This window comes from Labrus mixtus, chromosome 15, assembly GCF_963584025.1.
Source record: "Labrus mixtus chromosome 15, fLabMix1.1, whole genome shotgun sequence".
NCBI classification, from domain to species: Eukaryota; Metazoa; Chordata; class Actinopteri; order Labriformes; family Labridae; genus Labrus; species Labrus mixtus.
Window position 1 is genome coordinate 12632747 of NC_083626.1, and position 21289 is coordinate 12654035.

The 21289-nt window shown below is 38.1% G+C and overlaps 1 protein-coding gene across 3 annotated transcripts; it reads right to left on the bottom strand.

Moving 5' to 3' along the window:
• Positions 1-2514: 2514 nt before the first annotated feature.
• Positions 2515-20422, bottom strand: pik3cd (phosphatidylinositol-4,5-bisphosphate 3-kinase, catalytic subunit delta). 3 transcript variants are annotated; one of them, XM_061057109.1, is made up of 23 exons: positions 20152-20422; positions 18707-18878; positions 17765-17993; positions 17224-17450; positions 16713-16889; positions 15185-15340; positions 13846-13935; positions 12614-12835; positions 10366-10462; positions 9940-10070; positions 9793-9843; positions 9541-9708; positions 8400-8521; positions 8172-8315; positions 7987-8086; positions 7731-7897; positions 7110-7219; positions 6810-6888; positions 6545-6712; positions 4927-5050; positions 4452-4597; positions 4238-4370; positions 2515-4145 (listed from the first exon to the last, which is right to left on the bottom strand). In XM_061057109.1, exons 2-23 carry the CDS (start codon positions 18845-18847, stop codon positions 4008-4010), a joined length of 3120 nt encoding a protein of 1039 aa, XP_060913092.1. In that variant the 5' UTR covers positions 18848-18878; positions 20152-20422; the 3' UTR covers positions 2515-4007. The 3 variants fall into 3 exon arrangements, with proteins under 3 accessions (XP_060913092.1, XP_060913094.1, XP_060913091.1); XM_061057111.1 differs by lacking the exon at positions 20152-20422 and having other exon boundaries at positions 13846-13932; positions 18707-18924; XM_061057108.1 differs by lacking the exon at positions 20152-20422 and having other exon boundaries at positions 18707-18924.
• Positions 20423-21289: the final 867 nt, after the last annotated feature.

Genomic DNA, 21289 nt, shown 5'->3' on the forward strand with positions numbered 1-21289 from the left:
GTGCAGTACCGCTGCTGGCCACTGGGGGCCCCACTAGCCCTGTCTAATTTAACTGCAGAATATTGTCTAAAATATTATTACAAAATGACATCGTATGAATCTTCAACACATACATCATTTAAGATAAAACATAAACCTTGAAAAGAAATGCCTACAAATTCTAACATTTATTTGGCAGACTCTTCATACACTACTTAAATGATAAATATACTGTAGTATTAGTGTTTTACTACAAACATCACCTGCATTTCTCAAGGTAAAAGAAAGTTTAGCCTACAATTCAGCCATTATTTGCTTCCAATTGAGTCAAATTAATCCACTAAAAAGTCTATCATTGTTATAAAACACATACAGAATAGTTTTGCTTAAGAAACACATTTATCTCATTGTAGTATAGTTTTTTTTTTTGTCGTATTTGAACTCTCTGGGACTTGTAGAGTAGGCCTTAAAACACAGGGGGCTAGTCAACAATGAAAAGCAAGGGGAATCTGATGGCTTTCTTGATCATCATACTTTATATAGCATGTGACTGGGATCCAGTTATTTCTTGAGTGTGTGTTTTCCTCTAAACAGTGAGTTATATTATTTTATTTTTTATATATTTTATTTAGTTTTTCAAAATTATAGAATAAATAAACCCTGACAGGCCAGGATAAAGGCACACAGACAAACATATGCAACAAAACAAAACAAAACATAAACAAACAAACAATGAAAGATAAAAGTGATAGCCTCGTTCTGTGAGGAAGGCACTGAGGACCTAAGCAAACTCGCCTCTGATCAGATGCCCAGCTGGACCTCAACAGGACATGACTTGGACAGAGTCATGGAAGGAGAGGGGATGGGGGGTGCCTATTCTAAATAGCATGGTTACAAAAATGATTAAAAAAAAATACAAATTGATCCATATACATACATATACATACCTATATATTTGCATGTACAGTCATAAATAAACAAATTAATTTACCACATATATATTGGTTTCAAAATGTGATATAAAAGGGGTCTATGTGAGAAAAAAGAGAGAAAAGATATACATATACACATACATACTTATGTATACATAAATATACACAAGTGCATACATACGCATACACATGTACACATAATATACATATCCATAATAACCTCCAGGCCAACTGTACAATTACATTCTGAACCTTTTACTTAAGCCATGTCAAAACAATCTGGCTCTCTTACCTTCCAATTAATCACTATTATCCGTTTGACAGATAGAAAAGCTAATCCAATCAAGTATTGTAATTCTTTTGTGGTTACCCCATCTATCTTATTTCCCAGTATACCCACTTTTGGACTAAATGTTAAGTTTATATTTAGTATTTTGCATAGAACATCTTTCACATTGATCCAGAATTTCTGGACCTCTGGACAGTGCCAAAATTGATGCAAGAGTTCCAGTCACCCCACACAACCATGCCAGCACAAATCTGAAACATTAGTTAATTTTCATCAATTTGTGTGGGGTTATCTATGACCGCCACAGAATTTTCATTTGGATTATTTTGTATCTTACACATTTTGAGAGGTGATTCGAACGACTCAGTATTGCGTTCCACTGATCTGTTGTGAGGTGTACACCCAGATCTTTCTCCCATTGTACTAGCATTGATGTGTTACAATGAGCAAAGGAATGACACAGTAATTTGTACAGTTTTGAGACAGTTCCACTGCCAGTGGCTTTATCTTTTAATTCAATTCAGGTATTCCTAATCCACCCTTGTCCCTGGATATAGCTTACTTCATAAGGCTAATTTTGGGTTAACTCTTTCCATAAGAACCTTGAAAATGATTTACGTATCTCATTGTACCATTCCTGAGGAAATTTTAATGGAATTGCTGAAAAAATAAAGGTCAACCTGGCAAATATATTAATTTGAAGTACTTCAGCCCTCCCCCACAATGATAATGGTAAATTCATCCATCTTTTTAAGTCTTCTCGGACTGTTTTCAGTAGCATAGGGCCATTCAGTTCAAAAATGGCGTCAACTGGAGATCTTACGTTGACTCCAAGGTATTTCATGCCTTGTGGCCTCCATGCAACAGGAGTTTGCGACAGATGTCCAGCAAATGTGAGGTTGTAATAGAGGGATAGCAGAGAGAAGCAGTTCTGAAAACAGAATGAAGATAAAGGAAAAGGTCTCCATCAGTGTGTGTTCACACACACACACATGTATTTAGTCAGCTGCACAAATGTGCCTGGCTGCCTATCATAGAGTTGATCTGCTTCTTTTGACTTAAAACAGCAGTGTTCAGCAGAGGGACACAGACAAGACAACTTATATTTTGAGTCTAGTCCACAGTGAGTATTCCACTAGCTTTTCAATCTTCTTCCTCTGTAAAGGTACTGAGACTAATACAATAGACAGAGATTGTTTCAAGTGCTATGCAAACTGAAAAGCATATCATCTTCCTTGTATGACAGACAGCAAGATATCCAGCATATAAGCAATCAGAAAGCACCATAAAATCAAACCCTACAACACACTGACATACTTTTTTTTCTTTAATTTTTTTGTGCCTTTATTTGAGAGACAAGACAGTGGATACAGTTGGAAATCGGGGAGAAAGAGAGAATGGGGAATGACATGCGGGAAAGAAGCCACAAGTGGGATTCTAACCTTGGCCGCCCGCTTCGTACTCTGTACATACAAATTAACCACTCGGCCACCAGCGGCCCCACACTGACACACTTAATCTCTATTTTGCACAGCATTGGATATGACAAAGTATAGAGGTGTTTGACACAAGCATGACATGACTTTTTCATGGCACTAAGAACATCAGTTCAACAATGCAATTGAAATTTAACATAACAAAAAATAATTCAGAAAGACACACAAACTTACTGCATCGTCTTTGATAGTAGTTCAGATTCAAACTTTCAAAAGAGATGTGTACCAACTTTTTGTGATATGCATCAACAAGTCTACAGCTCTACAGATTATTATTTTAGTCCTACCTGCTATTTTATTCAATATTTAATCTGATAATTTCACCTGAGATCACTTCATTTTATTTTCTACTTGTTAGTTGTAATCAAGTAAATAGTATGTATGTATAAAAACACAGACAAAAGAGTGGTATCTAACGGCTCATTCAATTCCCTGCCAGAAAACAAACAAGAGCATCCAAAAAATGCCAAACGTTTCCCTTTTCTGCATCGTTGTTTGGTAAGAGTCAGATTGATAACACTGCCTTGACTAAGGGGTGCGATCAAAATGAAGGTTTAAGTCATTTTCACATCTTTCAATATATTATAAATAATACTATGCTAATGAATTACTTCACTTCAAGGCAACATTATACATAGTTCAACACATCATATTTTAAAAATATTCTTCATGACTTTTTACAAGTACTTCTGAGTTCCCAGATTAAATAAAATACACACACACAAAAAAAAAGAAAATGAGAAAAAACACCATTGCTATGAGGCAGTTAAAATGACAGGAAACAACACAGCAATGGAGGGTTGTAAACTGAGCAAAGGGTTTGACATGAAACTGCTGCTGCCTTGTTATTGTACTCTGTGACTAAACAGTGTCATCTCTAGTCATCATAAAGTTTGTTTGCAGTTTGCACCCTGCTGAGATGAATTTTCAGTCTCTGTTCTTGTTCCATTGACTCGTGACACTTTGCACACGTTTTCAAGTAGCGATTTTAGGAGATGAAAAAAGCTGTTTTTCATTGTTTCCTCTGCAGCCTTAAGGAAAAGGCATTCCATTGTTTAAATGGAGAAGATGAGTGTGTTTAATGTCCTTCTTGAAGAAAATATATGGACTGAAATTATTCTTCAGGATTAAAAGTTGTTTTTGGATGCTCCTATTTAGAGGTGATTTTCCATGGTCAGGCCAGCCAGAGGTAAACATTTGCCGAGCGTCCTTGAATGCCATTAATAAAGGATCATATTTGATCCTGTTTACTTCCTTGGTTCAAATCAATAATTTGTTGTTGCTGCTCAGGTTCCCTTTATTCATCGTTCTTCACGGTCTGTTATCTTTGGCTAAGGAGTGCATCATCCAGTTCACCTTGGTCTTCCAGCTCTCACGAAGAGCTTCGTTGAACTTTACTTTGAAATTCTTCAACGCCTCCTCCTCTGATTTGCCCAACGCTAAAGAGTCCTTTAAAAAATGAGACACCAAAACCAACCTTTGTTATCATCCTTATTAACATTTCTGTCATCAGCATGATCAACACCGTCATGTTTACATACCTTTAGATACTGGATGTCTTTGAAGGAGGAGAGCTCTGGCAGTCCTGCTGCCTTCATCATAGCAAAGAGGTTAACAAACAGGGACCAGTTTCGACATAGGATCTTGTAGGCCTGCTCACAGCACTCCCTAAACCTGCAACAACATGGATGCAGTACTAAACCATTTGTAGTAAAAATCCCTGGTCAGCAGATAGACCGATAAAAAATACCATACCTTTCAAATTTCTCACTGTTATTCGTTCTTCCTTGTTGGATCACATGGACAAAGTCGTAAGTCAAGATGAAAGGCACACGCTCCCTGTTGATCCCCATTTTCCGCTTGAAGTTACCCAGGAAATGCCCAAAGTCAATGTGGAACAGCTGAAGAGCAAAGGTGAAAATGACCTCTGGGTTGTGAATTGGTTCTGCATCACTTACCAGTCACATTTCTTAAAAACTGATTAACTCGTGGGTGACGGATTAAGGGGTTCACACTCAAATTATCTAATCCGACACAAAAACTAATTTGAATGAAATTCATTTCACAACAAATTCACAACTTTCATTAAGATTGGGAGAGTACTTTTTACATAATTAAACATGTTTATTCTAGAATATCAATTCAAGAAACAAGTGTTCTGCAGTCTAGCCGTCCCCTTGAAGCAGATTTCAATGTCATAATAATAAAATGATATCAAATATTAGAATACCTGTCCAGTTTCCCTGATCATGATATTGTCGTTGTGACGATCTCCAATGCCCAGGACATAAGTAGCTACACAGTAGCCAGCACAGGACAGTGTGAACTCTTCTATTGCTTTATCAAGTTTGTCCCTGGTAGAAGAAGAATAGAAACAAGGAAGCAAAGCATGACTGGGTTTGTTCACAAAGTCTATTTACATTTTCTTATCATGGTCACATTATATGCAAAACAACTATTTACACACACATGGCCATGAGGCAGAATTTCTTTACAGCAATATTAAATATTCACAGAAGAGTTCTGGTGCTGGTTGATGATTGACCATCACGTCCTTCCCCCGTCTAGACGTGCACAGTGTCTATCTTTTACTAATTTTCTCTGCTCCATTTTTGGCTGCTGCAACATTTCAAGCTAATTACCTTTCTGCTCTGTTGTGCACTCAGCTGGGCCTGTCTTGCCAATGTGACGCACAAAGGCTTATTCATTACATTGAATGCTTCTCTCACTTCGAGGAGCTTTCAGAAAAGACAAGACCTTCAGACTGTCTGGCACCAAATAAAAATCTACTCTCATTTAATGTTGCTGATGCTGGAGTTGCCTCTGCACTTTGTGATGCTTGATCATGCTTTTAAAACACTGCACACAATAAATACTTTGAAGACGTAAACATTCAAACATGCACTGACAAAAACAAAGACATTCTTAAAGAATCAAAGAGAGGCTTCTGTCAGGCATGGAAACAAATATTTTCTTATTACTGTAGAGAAATAACACATATGCTCTTTGCTCCAACTGAAGCTACATTATCATGATTAAAATAAAGGAAACACTACAAATGTATGTATGTAAGTTTTGTAATTGCATTGAATTATACTGTTAGCTCATTTTACTAATATTCTTCTGATATAAAACCCATTTTTCTTAAACAACCGAAAAAAAATGTCAAATGTTCTTACATCTGTGTATCGCTACCATACAAAGTTTGTGTTCCTAAAGATATGGATATGTTTGTAAAAAACAGAGCCAGTGGTAGTGACACATTTCACACCATGACTATGTTTCAGTTCCAAAATATACCCAAATACTTTAAGTGCTATAAGTGTTGCACGCATGTAAAGTTTTTTCACACGTCTTGCGATGCACTCGGAGACATCAAACGATGTAGTTAGCTCACTATTTAGAATAAACAGAAAATAAAACGACTAGACACTGCCTTGAGAGACCTCAGTTAAAAATACAACTTAGGAGTAATCTTATTTTTAATTGAATACGGTTAAAGGCAGGACATGCAAAGTGTTTTATTACTGCAGATTTAATACTTTACTTGTGTTTAATGAAAAATCTATGGAGCTGTTGTATCAACTGCCGCTAGTTCTAATATTTCAAGTGTGCAATGTCACACTCGACAAATAAAAATCCAACAACTCTGCACTTGGGATCCCGCTACCAGGAGTTGGGAAAAGTTGCTTGTGAAAAGGTCAGTTGGTTGGTTTTGCTCTACCAGTACTTGGGTCATCAGGGCCATCATTTAGAAATAGATCAAATCTTTTTCTTTACACAGTAGAAGATGTCTTTTAAATTGTCCAATAGTAACCTTTAATGTCAAAGTGTTTCACCATACTCACTCAGGATTCTTTGATTTGAGCCAGTTAAGCAGAGCGTCCTTGTTGAAGGCAGCGGTGGCGGCACTGTTGCTGCTGTTTCTCTGGATATTTGCGATGGTGTCTGAGTGCTTTACTGCCTCGATGAGCCCCATCTTGTTCCCAGTGGACAAGCAGCCGTATGGGATCATCCTTTTGAGTGAAGGGGGAAATTATCATTATAGGCTGAGGAACTGCTTGAGTAAAAGAAAAAAAAAAAAGGTCCTGCAAACAACATCGCCCACTGTACCTGAGATCCAGGCCTTCTTTCTTCCATAAGTTCTCCATTAGCTGGATCATCTGGAGGGTCAGCATGTCTTGCCGAAGATCTAAAGGTCAAGGTGGAAGTATAAAACATTTCATTGTCAGAGCAGAAGTGATGAAACAGGTTCTATTTCATGTTATCTTAACGTTTACATTTCGGGGAAGCATTCTTCACAACCTGCATGGTATGCTTATCTTTCTGTTGCAATACCCTTTATTCATACCATTTGTCGTGTTTATTTTGTGTCCGCATGTGGCTATGTGTTTATATTGTCTTGTATCTCACCATCTCCGTTCTTGAAGATGATGCCCACCATGTCTCCTTGAATGCAGGGGTTCTTATACATCAACCACAGCGGCTTCATCTTGGAGTCCATAAACCGGCACTTATCTGCACTGCAAAGGAGAAAAACACACGTATCTTCAACAAAAGATTCTCATAAGTGTGCAAGGTTCATAGACTAAAGAACAAAACACTTGGAAGTTGAGAAAGGCTTTGGTGTTTTTCAGGTTTTCCATTGTTGTATTAACCTGTTTTATATTATAATGTACATCAGTCAATGTTGTCCCTCGTGAGCCACTGTAAGAAATGGGGAAATGTTGTTGGAGGAACACAAACTAAAACCCAAAATAAATTAAAAATGCACTTTAAGGATGTGAATAAGAACAAAAACTTTAAACTTAAAGGGATTGATCAATGTGAGGCAATAGTAAGATGGCATACAGTATCGTTTATTACAAAAAAAGGTCTGCTGGGGCTGTACAACTAAAGGTTAAATTGTCAATATACTACATAAATGCATTAGTTTGTCAGGCAGTAAGCCCAGAAAGGGACCAAACTCAACCTGAAAATCCAATTATGGAGTCAAAAATGCAATTTGTGTTTGTGTGTGTGTCTGGCACTGACCAGATCTCAGCGAGAATGATGCTGGGGTTGAGCGGTGACAGCAGGTCTGACAGGGCCTCCAGGTAGGATTCCTGTCTGATGCACAGCTTCAGGTCATCCACTGTCATCTTCTGGGAACCCGACTTTACAAAGTCACTCAGGGCCTTCATTTTGCCCAGAGCCTCGTTCTGTGCGGCGCGGGTAAGGCAGAGGCAGACGTTTAGTACAAATTAAAAAACACTTATTTAGAGTATATGCTGTAGGTCTATGAGATTACCTGTTTGGTTAAGAGCTTGATGTGGTGGATGTTCCCACGGCAGTAGGCCTCCAAAATCAGGCCAAAACGTAAACTCACAGACGCCACATGAATCTCAGACCTTCAACAAACCCAAATTCATCAGTCAGACAATAGATTTCTAGATAAACGTGATGTCTTGGTTAGTCTGCTGGACTATGTCTCACCTGAGATGCCAAAACAGAAAGTGTCCTATCCTCCTGTTGGAGAGAGCCCTCTCCAGTAGGAAAGTGGTGAGGTCACAGTCAAGATAGGACTCATACTTCAGGACCTGGACCAGCTGGATTAAGTACTGCAGCAGTTCATTATCACTGTGCAGAAAACAAATGTTACAAAAAGGCTTTTAAACTTGAAGAAGAAATTTGTAAAAGCAATGAAAATGGATGTGTGTGTACCTAAGCTTCCTGAGGCATCTGATGGTAAAAGAACGGACCACTGGGTCGGGAAAACTGTAGTCTAAGAGCTCCAAGGCATGGATGGCAGGGAGGTCGGGCCAGTTCCTCAGTAGACTCACCATCTGAGGAGAATCAAAAGAGAATTTTCTACTACAGTGGCAATAATTCAAACTCTAAAATACAGGTCAAAAATTAATCTTCACATAAGATCTGAGTGTTTCCGTTCAATGTATTTTCACATTTTCAAGACCTTTACTGGTTGGTAGAGCTGCAAAGATGAATCAGCATTTACTTTGATAATCACTTTTTGTTTTGATCATTTATTGGGCAAACACACAGAGATATAATGTCGATCTTCTCTTGTTTGTAACTTTACTAACTAAATGTCATTGTGTTTGTGAGTGTTAATTGGACATGATAAGTAATTTGCAGACTTTCAACTTGACTGTAGAAAATGTGATAAGCATTTTATGTTTTTTCTCGTGATAGCGTCGTAGCTCGACCACTATTCTAGCTCTGTTCGGTACATGCTTTTATGATTGGGCTTAATTCCTCTGGTTGACATTTTTTGGGTTCAGTATGAAATGTCTCATCAGCTATTGGGTTACCCTTACCCTTGGGTTACACTTTAGTTTATGGCCAAATACCTGCCAGGCTAACAACAAAAGCCAAATGTTAGCAGGCAGATTGTAAACATAATAAACTTTGAGAATTGTCTGCTGAACATTAAACATGCTAGTAATGTCACCAAGGGAATGGTAGCATGCTAACATTAGCATTTTGCTCAGAACACTAGCATGATTGTACAAAGTTGGTCTTGTTACCTTTTACAGACTATATTAATAGATGTATTTATCTTGATTTTAGCTACATTAAGTGTTGTAAAAAATATATTTAGCAACAGCCCTACTGGTCTGATAATTCACTATAACATACACTGATGGTGGTTAGCCAGTAAAGAAAAAAAATCAAGCGAGAATAATCACATACTTCAGAAAAACTGGACAAAATTAGTTTTTCTTTATAGTTTGAGAACTTAAATCTATTTTGGACACATATTTTGGGCTTGGCAAACATTCCAGACCTATAAACACACCTGATAAAAAATACGGATCATAGTAGAGAAATCCAGGATAAATACCTGGACTGCGTCCTCATGCTTATTCCACTTGGTTATGAGGAGTAGCTTGGAGAGACTGTCGGGGAAACAATCACGGACTTCTGCACGAAGCTTCCACAAGAGCTCCTTCTCGTCCTCGAAAAACTCGGTGTAGTTTTTGTTATCCATGATTTCTTTTAATTTCATGTACTACAGAAAGCAAACACACATAGTTACATATAGATACATAAAAGTGGTCAGCAAGAAACAGGCTCTGAAATTATAAAGTCTTACCTCTTCTTTGGCGATAAAAGTTCCATCCCCATTATTCTCATTGTCACTTATCTGAAAACAGGTGAGGATTACTTTGACTGACTTTAAAAAAAAAAGTCTAAATCTCAAGTAGCAAGTAGTCATCTATAGCCTCTTGAAAATAAATACCTTGTCAAGTGGAGGGTAATAGAGAGGATGTGGGCGGATGTTGTGGAAGCGGATGAGCAGCACTGCAGCGCTGTCCACATTTGGGTTCTTCTCCACAGTTCCCATCGGATTCAACAAGTCACCTTTGTCATCTGGGGGGAAAAAATCATGAATTATGCCACTTGGTAAATGTTTCAATCGACTTAGTGAGTACGTTTTTCACCTTCAAATCTCTCCTGTGTTAATGTGACAGTGAGTCAACAGATAGTGGCTACAGCCTCAGAGATTAAACACATAACTCACATTTTTACACAAACATTTGACAAGTCAAGTGACTAGCTTGTGAATCAGCCCACACATAATTGTGCCAGGCGTTGTGGAGGAAGCTGTTAACATGGGAGGTGTTTGAAGAGGGGGAGATGTAAGAAGAAGCAAGGCTGAAAGTACCGGGAACAGATGGCCATGTGGACAGGAGGACCTCCCCAGTCTTCAGCTGGTCCTTGTAGTCGAACACCATAGTATTCACCCAGGCTATCGGACAGTCCTGAAGAGAGGGACAGGATAATAGCAATAAGTAAGGTCTTTTACCTGCTTTTTGTAAAGTGTCTTGAGATAACACTTATGAGTTATGAGTTGATGCTATATAAATAAAAATTGATTGATTGATTGATAATGTTTGTTGAAATGCTTTTTGAAGCACCTGCAAGCAGCAAAATCATGTCAAAAGAAATGCAAAAGTGGGGCACATTGATAGTACTCTTGTTTTCAAATTAAGTGTACTAAGGTTTGATCAGTAACATAAAAAAAATAATCTGGTAATTTATCTGACATAGCTATGAGGTTAAACTGTAAAGCAGCAAGAATGGAAATAACATCTAGGCAGAGGTTATTGATGAAACAAACAAAACTAGACTGAATGAACCCAGCTAAAAATAAGTGGCGTGCACACAAAGTAGAGCTGAACTGTCCTCAGTCTTCCTGGCGTCTGTCTGCAGGGCTTCTCTTCCAGGCAAAAGAAGAGAGAAGTTGCTCAGAAAGCAGAAGTGGCCTTGATGCCCAAAAACCCACCTGGTTGATATGTTAAGACTTCTTAAATGTGTCAGCCCTCAGCCGCTGCAATGCTTCAAAACAAGAGGCCGCAGAGTAAAGGGGAAATACGATGTTGTTTACTGTACTTGATACTGTACAGAGAATGGTTGTTCATAGTTATTTTCAGTGTTGCTGCTTCTGGCTCTTCATTTAACACGCTTCTTTTTTTAAACACATGTGAATAGTAAGAGCAATGTACAACTTGTTATGTCACGTCTGTAACTAATAGTGGTATGTAGAAGCAAATATTCATTCTTTAAGTTATTAATTTTAATAGGAGAGAAATAATCAGTAACTAACAATAATCTAACAATATTCTTATATTGTTGGTTTTTTTACATAGTTGATGAAATGCTAAACAATTGTTTAAATGTCATTCCTGGAAGTAATATCTCCAAACTGCCTTGTTTGTAAACTTACAGTCTCAAGTCTAAATAATTATTATTTTTATAATGATATAAAACGTTTATTTAAAAATGTATAAAAAAGCTAAAAAGCTCCAAATACTCAAATTTGAGAAGCTGGAACCTGGAATATTTTACATTTTTGCATCAAAACATTTTGGTTGGTTCAATATAAACTGCTTGTGCATCAATATTCTGTAGATCTGCATATCAAATCAGTTATGTACTTTGTGTTGTGTTTTAAATGAGTTTTTAATGTAAGTTGTGTTTATTGTTTGAGCCTTGTTAAAAAGGGGATTTTTGTCAGTGTTGGGACAGACAATAACGTTGAACTAATCTAATCTTATCTCATCTAATATTCTCAATTTTGTAAAAGTAATAATTGTGTAACTGTCAGTTGGAGTTTGTTAAAATTAAGTGTCTTCTGCTGGCTCTCTAAGTCTATGTCATTGTCCGGTGAATTTTACACTCAAAAAAAACCAAAAAAACATTATCTTAGCCTGTACCGCCTTATTCCCGCATAGATCATCTTTTCTGATCCAGAGCATTTTGTTCAGGTGTTTTTTTTTTTATTTGTCTGAAAATCATCTGCCTTCCTTTCAAAACTTTGGAATCCATAACAATTTCTAAAAAATATATTTTCCACCCAGATGTACTTACTGTATGAAGATAACACAGTCTTGTAAGTCAAGAGTTCACTCTACATACCTGCGTCTACATAATGCACTAAAAGAAGAATTTCAAAGGAAAGCATAACAACAATTAAACCATGGATTTAGACACCAATAGTCAAAAGAACAACAGAAAGAGGAATTTGCCTTTACTGTAAAGTTTCCAGAGTAAAGGCTTGTGAATGAAAGGACTATATTTGAAGGTAAAATACTATGAGGTTATGAATTCTGAAAGAATGTAAGGAAACTGTGAAGATGAATTTAGAATTCCTTGAAAATGTTTGCCATGTCCTTCCTTCCTTTTTTGGGGTGATGTACAGATAAAAGAGCTGAAGTGGATGACAAGTTAACCGCAGTCTTGCCACTGAACACACTTGCACAACACATCCACACAGCACACACTACACACTAGAGAGGAAATAGATATGTTTGTGCTTGCTAACATCTTACCATCCACCAGCCCAAACACTTGCCTGCTCGAAAAAACAAATTTTACACTATGGCCCAAAACAACACTTCAGATGGACTCACAGCTTTCTTATTCTTCTTCTTGGTGCCGCGGGGTTTCTTGGCTTTCTCAATGACAGCGTAGAGCGCAAAGCACAGACGGCTCATGCGAGGCAGGTCGGCCACGTTAATGTCAAACTCCAACTTTTGGTCCCACAGAGGCTCAGATGACACTGCCACCTCTGAGCTTGTCACCACCTTGCAGAGCAGTTCGCTGCCATGGAACAAGCCGGCCTGCACTACGAGCTAGAAGGGAAACACATACACAGGAGTGATTAGATGGGGGAATGACATGTGGTAAGAAAAGCTGAAAGGGTTTAACACTTGTGTGAGGGAGAATGTTTATAAAAGATTTACAGACATCACAAAATGATTCAGAGGTTCATGTGTCAATCAAGGTATGAGTCAAAGAGTCTGCACATTCATTACCTACTGTGAGAAGGTAGCAGTCTCTTTTGATGCTATTCACAGTCAGTCAAAAATTTTACCCAATCATAAGAACGAAACTGCAATAAGCCGCAAACAACATTATTTTTGCAAATAAAGATAGTCTGAATGTATATGAACATATGACTTGCTGTTTCCCCCAAGGGTTTGGTTACAAACATTTGCCTGCCAAATGCAGACATGATAATTATGTGACAGGACAAATTTGTGCACTTAATCATCCATCTAAATAGTAACATGGTTAGTTATGCAGGTGTATTCAAAAGGCCACAGAGTTAATTTGTGTACGTGTGCTCTCTGGTTTCTTGTTTGTCAACTTAGTGAAAAAAAAAAAAAGGCATTTGAAAAAACCTGATATCTGTATAAAGTATTATTTGATCTTTTTCTGTACACTTTTGCCCTATTTAAGGACATGTTTCAATTTGAACTGCCACCAATGTCAAATTTCAACATATATGAGAGCGTGTTTACTATAGTAACAGAATGCACGCATTGCCTACAAAAAAAGACGTGCACTGAAAGCGAGAAAGGGAGCAACATGAGCACGAAGTCTGCCTTCTTTCTTAGAAAATAGGCCTCAGAGTGAGACATACAAATCAGATAGGCCCTCCCCACTTCCTGTTTTGAAGTTTTAACCAACCGCCTTGTTGAATTATGGGAAACGGTGGTTTTAGACCACGTGACCCTCCTGTCATTTATATGTCCGCCCTGCTGAACTTACAACTGAAATTGAGTTATTGGTAAACAAGTGAATGCCACTATTCATTAAGCTTCAAAGTAAGAGAAAACCCACGCAAAACCACACCAACCTTCATTCCTTCATCTGCGTTGACTCGGCTGCCCTGAAGCAGGTGAATGCAGAATGGCTCATTGATGGACCACAGCGAAGACGTGTTCTGCTGCAGAAAGAAGGGATGACATTTATTTTCTTTGCCTCTCACTTTTGTTGAAACTGAACTCACTGCATTCACTGAAGTAGTAGGTGATGAAACTGTTGCTACAATTTCCTGCCAAAATACAGACACACAACTCACAGTTTCAAAATATAGTAAAAAAGGGGAACAAACTTTAACCTGAAAGAAAACAGGGGGAAAAAAAGCTCCCAAAGGTGCTTCGATCAAATTTGCAAAAACATTTTTCTCATGTCTGTTTTATTTTTTTATTTGTGCGAATCACTTAAATAAAAGCTCAAAAACACATTAACTTTAATTTTGCCAGCACAGTCTCAAAGTTAATATATGCTTTATTGAGGTTGTCAACATTTAGGCTAATTTGATACTTTGTCGACACTACATGTTTTAAAATGATACCATCTCAGTTGTTTTAATGATAGATATCAAAATGTAGTGAAGCTTTAAAAAAATATGCACAGATCTTTGGCCACATTTGAACTAAAAGTTGCCGCGATCCAAAGAGAGAGCATGCTCTAAACCCCGAGTTCCCACTCGATATCTGGGGAGGGGGGGCTCTGTGGTTGTCAAAATTAAATTTGAACAGATTAAATAAAACCATATTAAAACAATACCAGGATTTTTTTTACAAAGGCATTTTGGTAAGAACAGGATTGTAGTCAAATTCTGTTGTTATCAATAAAAACAATTCAAATGTATATTAATTTATGAAAGCAATGTATCATTTCATGTATCATTTCCTGTAGGTCCTGGGGGGCTCAGCTTTTCTTACACACAAGTGAGGGGGTTAAAAGGAAAAAAGGTTGGGAACGACTGTTCTAAATTACAGAAATATCTCAATACGGAAACGTTGATGATGTATTTGTGCCATTTTGCTTCCAATTTTTGGTTATAAAAATCAAGAAATTAGCCACTATTGGGTCCCAAGGACTAGTATGTAGTAAGGACAATATAGTATTTGTGCTGCTGAGGTAATGAAACAGGTAAAGATATAATTTGTTTTTACTAGTATCATATCTAAGTTTAAATCGTACAAGTAAGTACCATCTCAAACTCAATGTTCGATGTTAAACTTGAAACGGTGTCAAGTGTAAATTATCAACATCGTTTGGCACAGCATGTTTCAACAGTGTCAAAGTCCACAGCTGTTTGGTTGAGGAACAACTGTAATGAAGAGGAAGGAAAAAATGGATGGCTCTGTTAATAAAATACGTGCAGCCGTCCGCTAACCTCTCACCTTCTTCAGGGGCAGTGGAGGAGGTCTGGACGAGGAGCGACTCTTAAATACCTGGTTGCACATTCTGCCCTGCTCGTCCTGATATTTGCTGATAGTGGAGTAGTGCACCATGGTTAGATGAGGGTTTTGGCCATTTCTCAAACACCAGAAAATGTACTGGTGTGGGGGGAAGATGGAGACACACACAAGAGGGGTTTTACTGGTACAAGCATCAGTCGGTTCACCCACAGATATTTCCCTGTGTTCTGATAGCGCTGGCTAGTTAACTCTTGCAGGCTGTTTATTTGCTGTAGGTATTCACTCATAATGTGTGAATGGGTTCAGTTCCTTTCTGCAGGTAGCTATACTGATATGAGTAACCCCTGCAGTAGGCTGGAGTTTCATAATCAACAGTGGGGTCTCCTGTAACCAAAGCCTTGACTCATCCAATCCTGACATGACAATCACTATAATGAAACTCACAGTAAGAAAGCAGACAGATAACAGAGAAATAGGTTATCCACAAACATCGAGAAATGTTTGACCGCAGACCAGTTCATGTTGTGCTTTTTCACTTGTGAATTGACACACTGTCACAGATCAACTGACAAGAAATGTTTAAGGTGATAAGGAAATGTATTTAGATTAAGTACAATTAATCTAAACATATGTTTTAACAGTTGTTTTTCATAACTGAGGGAATGATGCTAGAATATGTTGTAAATGGGACAGATTTGGAAATTATATTCAGGGCAGTTAATATAAAAGACAATTTTTAGACACACTGAAATCTGTATCCCCAAATATTAAGTGTAAACATAATGAGCTTTTAAGAAGCTCTGGCCGCTAAGAAGAAGACAAGAGCAGCTAGTCAAATTGTCCAACTGCTTTGTGAGTCACAGCTAAACAGCAAAACAGAGAAACTGTTGGAAAAAGTCACATTTGGCGTGTGGGAGCCTCTGAAACCCAGTGGAGGAAGATTTTATGGTCTGATGAGACCATACTAATGAACATCATACTAATCACTGTTGGGTAGAACCGAAACAGCAAACATCTGCCAAAACACACCATCACAGCTATGAAGCATCATGTTGTTTGGATGCAGGTCTTGGCGGCTGGTTGGGGTAACGGCTAAATGAATGCAGTAAAATACAAAAAAACAACTAGAGACTAAACGGCTTCAACTGATCCTTGAAAAAGGACAGCACTCCAACAGCACTCCGAATATAAAGACAGAAGCTAAACTGTGATAGCTTCAAAAAATGCTAATGTCCAAATCCAGAAATTGTTGAATGACCTAAGATTGGCTCTAGGTTTCACTATTTCATAGAAACTACCTGTGTTTAAGTGTTGTATGTAAGATAAACAGGGTCAAATGAAAGTGTCCAAAAGTCTAATATAATACATTTTATACATACTGAGTTAAGTCACTAACTGCAGCCCCATTTTCACGTTAAATCAAAGTGGATGGATTAATGAAACAATCAAACATGCTGTCTTCCAACCCAAAACATTTTTCCTCAGAGGTGGTGATGTTGAGATGACTCACTTTAAACTGGGACAGAGGGTGTTTCCCATAGATGAAATCCCACCTCCCGTTGACCTGTAGGGTGTAGTCCTCGGGCTCCTGTCGCAATGAACGAAACACTGTGGCCTTCTTCTTCAAGGCGCTCCTCATCAGTGCTGCAGGGGGGTCCTGAGGGTCCTGCTGCAGCATGAAGCTTTCCTAAGGAGAGTCAGCGACATCTTCACCAAATTAAAGGCGCCAAATTTACAGAAAACGTTTACAAAATACTGTTTTCATGTCTAAAGATCTTGTTCCCAAGGAACAGTTTCAAAAAAGGTGATTGAGATGACAGAGGGGGATTTCATGGTGTTAATGTGCTCATGTTTACTTGATGCCATCCTCCAAAATCTGTAAACTCAAGGTGGAACCAGTTTTTCCCAAATTCCAAAATGCTGCTAAGTCAAACTATAACATTGGATTATTATTGTCTAATCAACTTTTCTCATCAACCTCTAAATACGTGACTTGTAAAAATGACAACAGATTGACTCACATCACAAGCCTCAAATTTGACATTGATGAAAATCTTCTTGGAACTTTTTGACTTGACGCTTGTCGGTGGAGAGCAGCATGGCTCCAGGTCACACGGGAAGCTGTACTCCATCCACTGCTGCCATGGCAACAACTGCCGCTCCTGAGCCTTCTCTTCACAAAACGTACGCATCTTAGTCCGAAACTCGTCCACTTCTTGGTTCTTCTGGGCCTCAAACTCGTGCAGACCTAAAAAATTACAGCGAATGAAATCATACATTAAAGTGGTTACTGTGTATTTTTGAAGTGGGGTTGTATGACGTACAACTCAACAACTTTAATAACAGACCAGCAGGAGAGACAGCACAAAAGCTAAGCTACATGGCGATGCAGACGGGGATGTTTGCGCCACGTCATTTAGCTAATTTGACGAAAAACTAGCTCAGTCTTTTACTTAACCCTAACCCTACTTAACAACAATACCAACTAACAAAAGCTTGGTTCTCCATAGCCTGGTTGGGCCACCAGTATCATACGAGGTCTTTCAGAAGAATTTTGCTGACCTTTGCCAATTAACAAGCTGATTTGTGTGTTGGTGAGTTTCTCCACTCTATCGCCTTCCCTCGCCACCAGCCTTAGAACACACATGAAGGGCCGCACATCACTTATACGCCTCGATTCCTCCTCCAGTTCCTCCCTCTCTGCCGTCTGGTTGATGCAGGTGAAGACGTACGCATCAGGGTCCCCCAGGGCCCCGAACAAGGCCTCACTTCTGGCATTTTTCCAAACCATCTGAGACAACAGAGACACATGAGATTTAGATCTCAGTTTGTATGAGCAGAGCGTAACCTGAAGTCGACAGTGTGTTCTGTCTGCAGAGAAAATGTATGATGATGATGTCATTATTATTTTACATTTTCAATACACTGAATGATAACATATTATGACCCTGGCAGTTTTTGAATATTCTCTAATATTCTTTGTGAATTAACTCTGTTGCAAAGACATTTCATCTCTTAATCATTGTAACGGCTTCCAAGAGTATCCTTATTTAACAGCTAAATCAAACACCCTGGAGTGGCAGAACTGTTGGCATAGAAACAGCACATTCATATTAAACAGCAGATCTGATCCGGTGGAGAGCTGGCTTCATGTACCAAGGAGGAAAGCTGCAGCTCTTTCTGTAACAGTTGCATCAAAACTCTGAGGTGCATCAGAAGCACAAGAAATCATTGTTTGGATTGTGTAATGTTTTAATTACTTTAATGTCTGAAGGAAATATTAAGTCATCCAATTTGCTTAAAAGCATATTGAGTAAATATTATAAATAACAACAGTGCATCAAAACAGAGCTCCCCAGAAGCCCAGTGCCGGGTTGCAGTCAATCAATTGCAATCTTTTAGGAATACAGTTTTATTCTAATAAATATAAAATGCATTGTATGACAGCATAAAACATCAGATATTTACATGTTACATCAAAGCTTTTCTGATAGGCGAACGTACTTTTTTGATGATTGAGATTGTGTTGTTTCGTGATACAGGGAATTTGAGGAAGATCCCCGTAGGCAACAGGAAGTCCATCATGATCTCCTGGTCCCCCTCCTTCTCCCACTCCTCCTGCATCCCATACTTCCCCGGGGGCATGGTGACAGCCTCTCATTTACCGTCAGCTCCTCTGCTGCTCACCGGAACACAAGCCGGCCATCCACACACACACACACACACACACACACACACACACACACACAAACACACACAAATATACACACAAACAGGAAACACAGGTCAATTTGTCCAATATTAACATGAACGTGGGCCCTGTGTTTAGTGTTGAAACACACTGATGACTGTTTCCTAAAAACCCTGGATGACTTATCTTTAGAAGGGTTTTCATTTAAAATCAGAACACATATGCCAAGTTTGTAACACAAATAAATGAATGACACAGTGACTGAAAAACAGCAGCCTGTAGTAGGGTTGTCACTATGCCAGAAATGTAAACTTTGATAAGATACTAGTTAAAATCAAGACTTTTTTTTGGATACAACTGGCACAAAAATAGCAGTTGGCACAAAATACTTAGTAATTTCTTAATTTAATGTAGCAAACTCTTAAACAGTGTCTATATTGCGCAATTGCATAGGCAGGATGTAATGGCAACATGTTTATTTTTGCAAGGAAGACCGTGTTTGCTCTTACTTTTGTGGTTACTTTTGTATGACTAAAGATCTGCAGTTATTTTAATACTATTCATCATTAAAACAACAGAAATGGTTTCATTTTTAAACCCCGGGGGTTCTAAAAGTATCAGACATTTTGACCTTACCCTCCCTGTAGTTTAAGGCACCAGTGTAGCTTAATACATAAAAACGTTAAATAAAAAAACAATTCAATAATTTTGAAGTAGGCTATAAAATAGTAAACATGGAACTAGCTTTACAGATTTCTTTTTAGAGTCTAAGATTTGTAGTTTAGTGTACACAAAGTGCATAACCCCCTTAACAGATATTCTGAGAAAGCAGCACACAGAGGTCAAATAAGGTGAAGAAACCTGATAAACTTAAACTGACTGATACGCACTACAAAATGTTTTGCCCTCTTCTGCTATTCTAGTCAAATGACTGTGCAAAATGAAAACGTTGTATTTGAAATGCTATTGTAAATGACCTGCTATTGAAGTAATTCTACGCCCTGCCAATGATTTTGAAAGAGGAAACTTGTACTGTGTTAGCTCAATTGTGTGCCTAAAAAAACATACATTTATGTCAGTGATTTGTTTTTACAATGTGCATGAACTGGCACTACAAGGAATTATGAATGAAAAGCCAGGCATAGTGAAGGAAACAGAAGGTGAATCTCCAGCTACATTTAGAGGAGTAATATTCTGCTCTCCGTGTAGAACTTGACAGATATTGTAATTCAAAACGAACGCAACATGTTAGCTTTACACTTGCCTGTGAGCTCTACAAGTCCTCGGTCATCTCTTCATGGTGTTTGTCTTACAGCGAAGATGGAGGCTGTAATATCCCAAATGACATGTCTCAGTCAGGCAAGCTGCAGGTCAGTCCGTGAGCTGGGGGGGGGGGGTTGTAAATCCAGCTCAGTTGCTTGCACGGCTCATGAGAATCAGTGAAGAGTTTCCTCTGTGTTGGTTAACTGCGCTGTCATTCATACAGAGATGTAGGAGCACTGCACCGTGCTGTGCCGATTCCGAACTGACTGAAGGCTGCGCGCTGACTCTACAGCTTCTCGCGCGCGCCAAGGGACCGTCCGAAAAAAAATTCTGCTCGCGTGAAGTGAAAGTGTTTTGTTCTTACTTCCGCCTCCTGTACCATAAAACAATAACATAGGCCTACTTGTTTATTGGAAGTTTTTTGTATTTAATAATTTATTTAGGCTACATTTTGTGGGTTAACGTGTACGCTGAAATCATTTTAATTAATCAATTAGCTGGTTGACAATAAATTAATTGGTAGTTTATTTAAATATTTGTTTGGTCAATTTATTTTGTTCTAATCAAAAATGTGAAAGCTAGCCATTTCCATAGCCTACTCCACTGTGAGTATAGCCTATTAAATGAGCTCACGGTTGTTGTTTTTTTATTAATGAAGACTGTTTGTAATGTATTCATTTTTCTTGCAAAAGACAACGAAAATAAACAAGTCATAACTTTTGGCTTTTAAACTTTTTATTTTTGTTTTCGGTTGTGTTCAATTGGAAGTACTTAAATCTTGTGAATAAAAGTAGCCTAGTTTATCACAATGTAAGAGAAAACTCTTGTGAAATAAAAATAAAAGTTTTCTAAATGTAAAAATCTTTAGAAAAATCTTGAAGTTCTGCGTGCTTTAAGTATTAAACGTTAAAAAAAAAACAACTAACCTACTAAAAGACAATGATCCCTGAGCACACTTAGCATATATATTGAACTTTCTTAACCCCTATCTAACTTACAGGAATTTTGAAAACCAGGAGACCTCACTGCTCTATTTTGGGTGAAAGTTGTGAAACTTGCAAATGGTTATAGGAAACAGAAGAAGAAGTATCTACTGTATTTCTGTCACTGCATATAAAATATTGTCGGTAAAA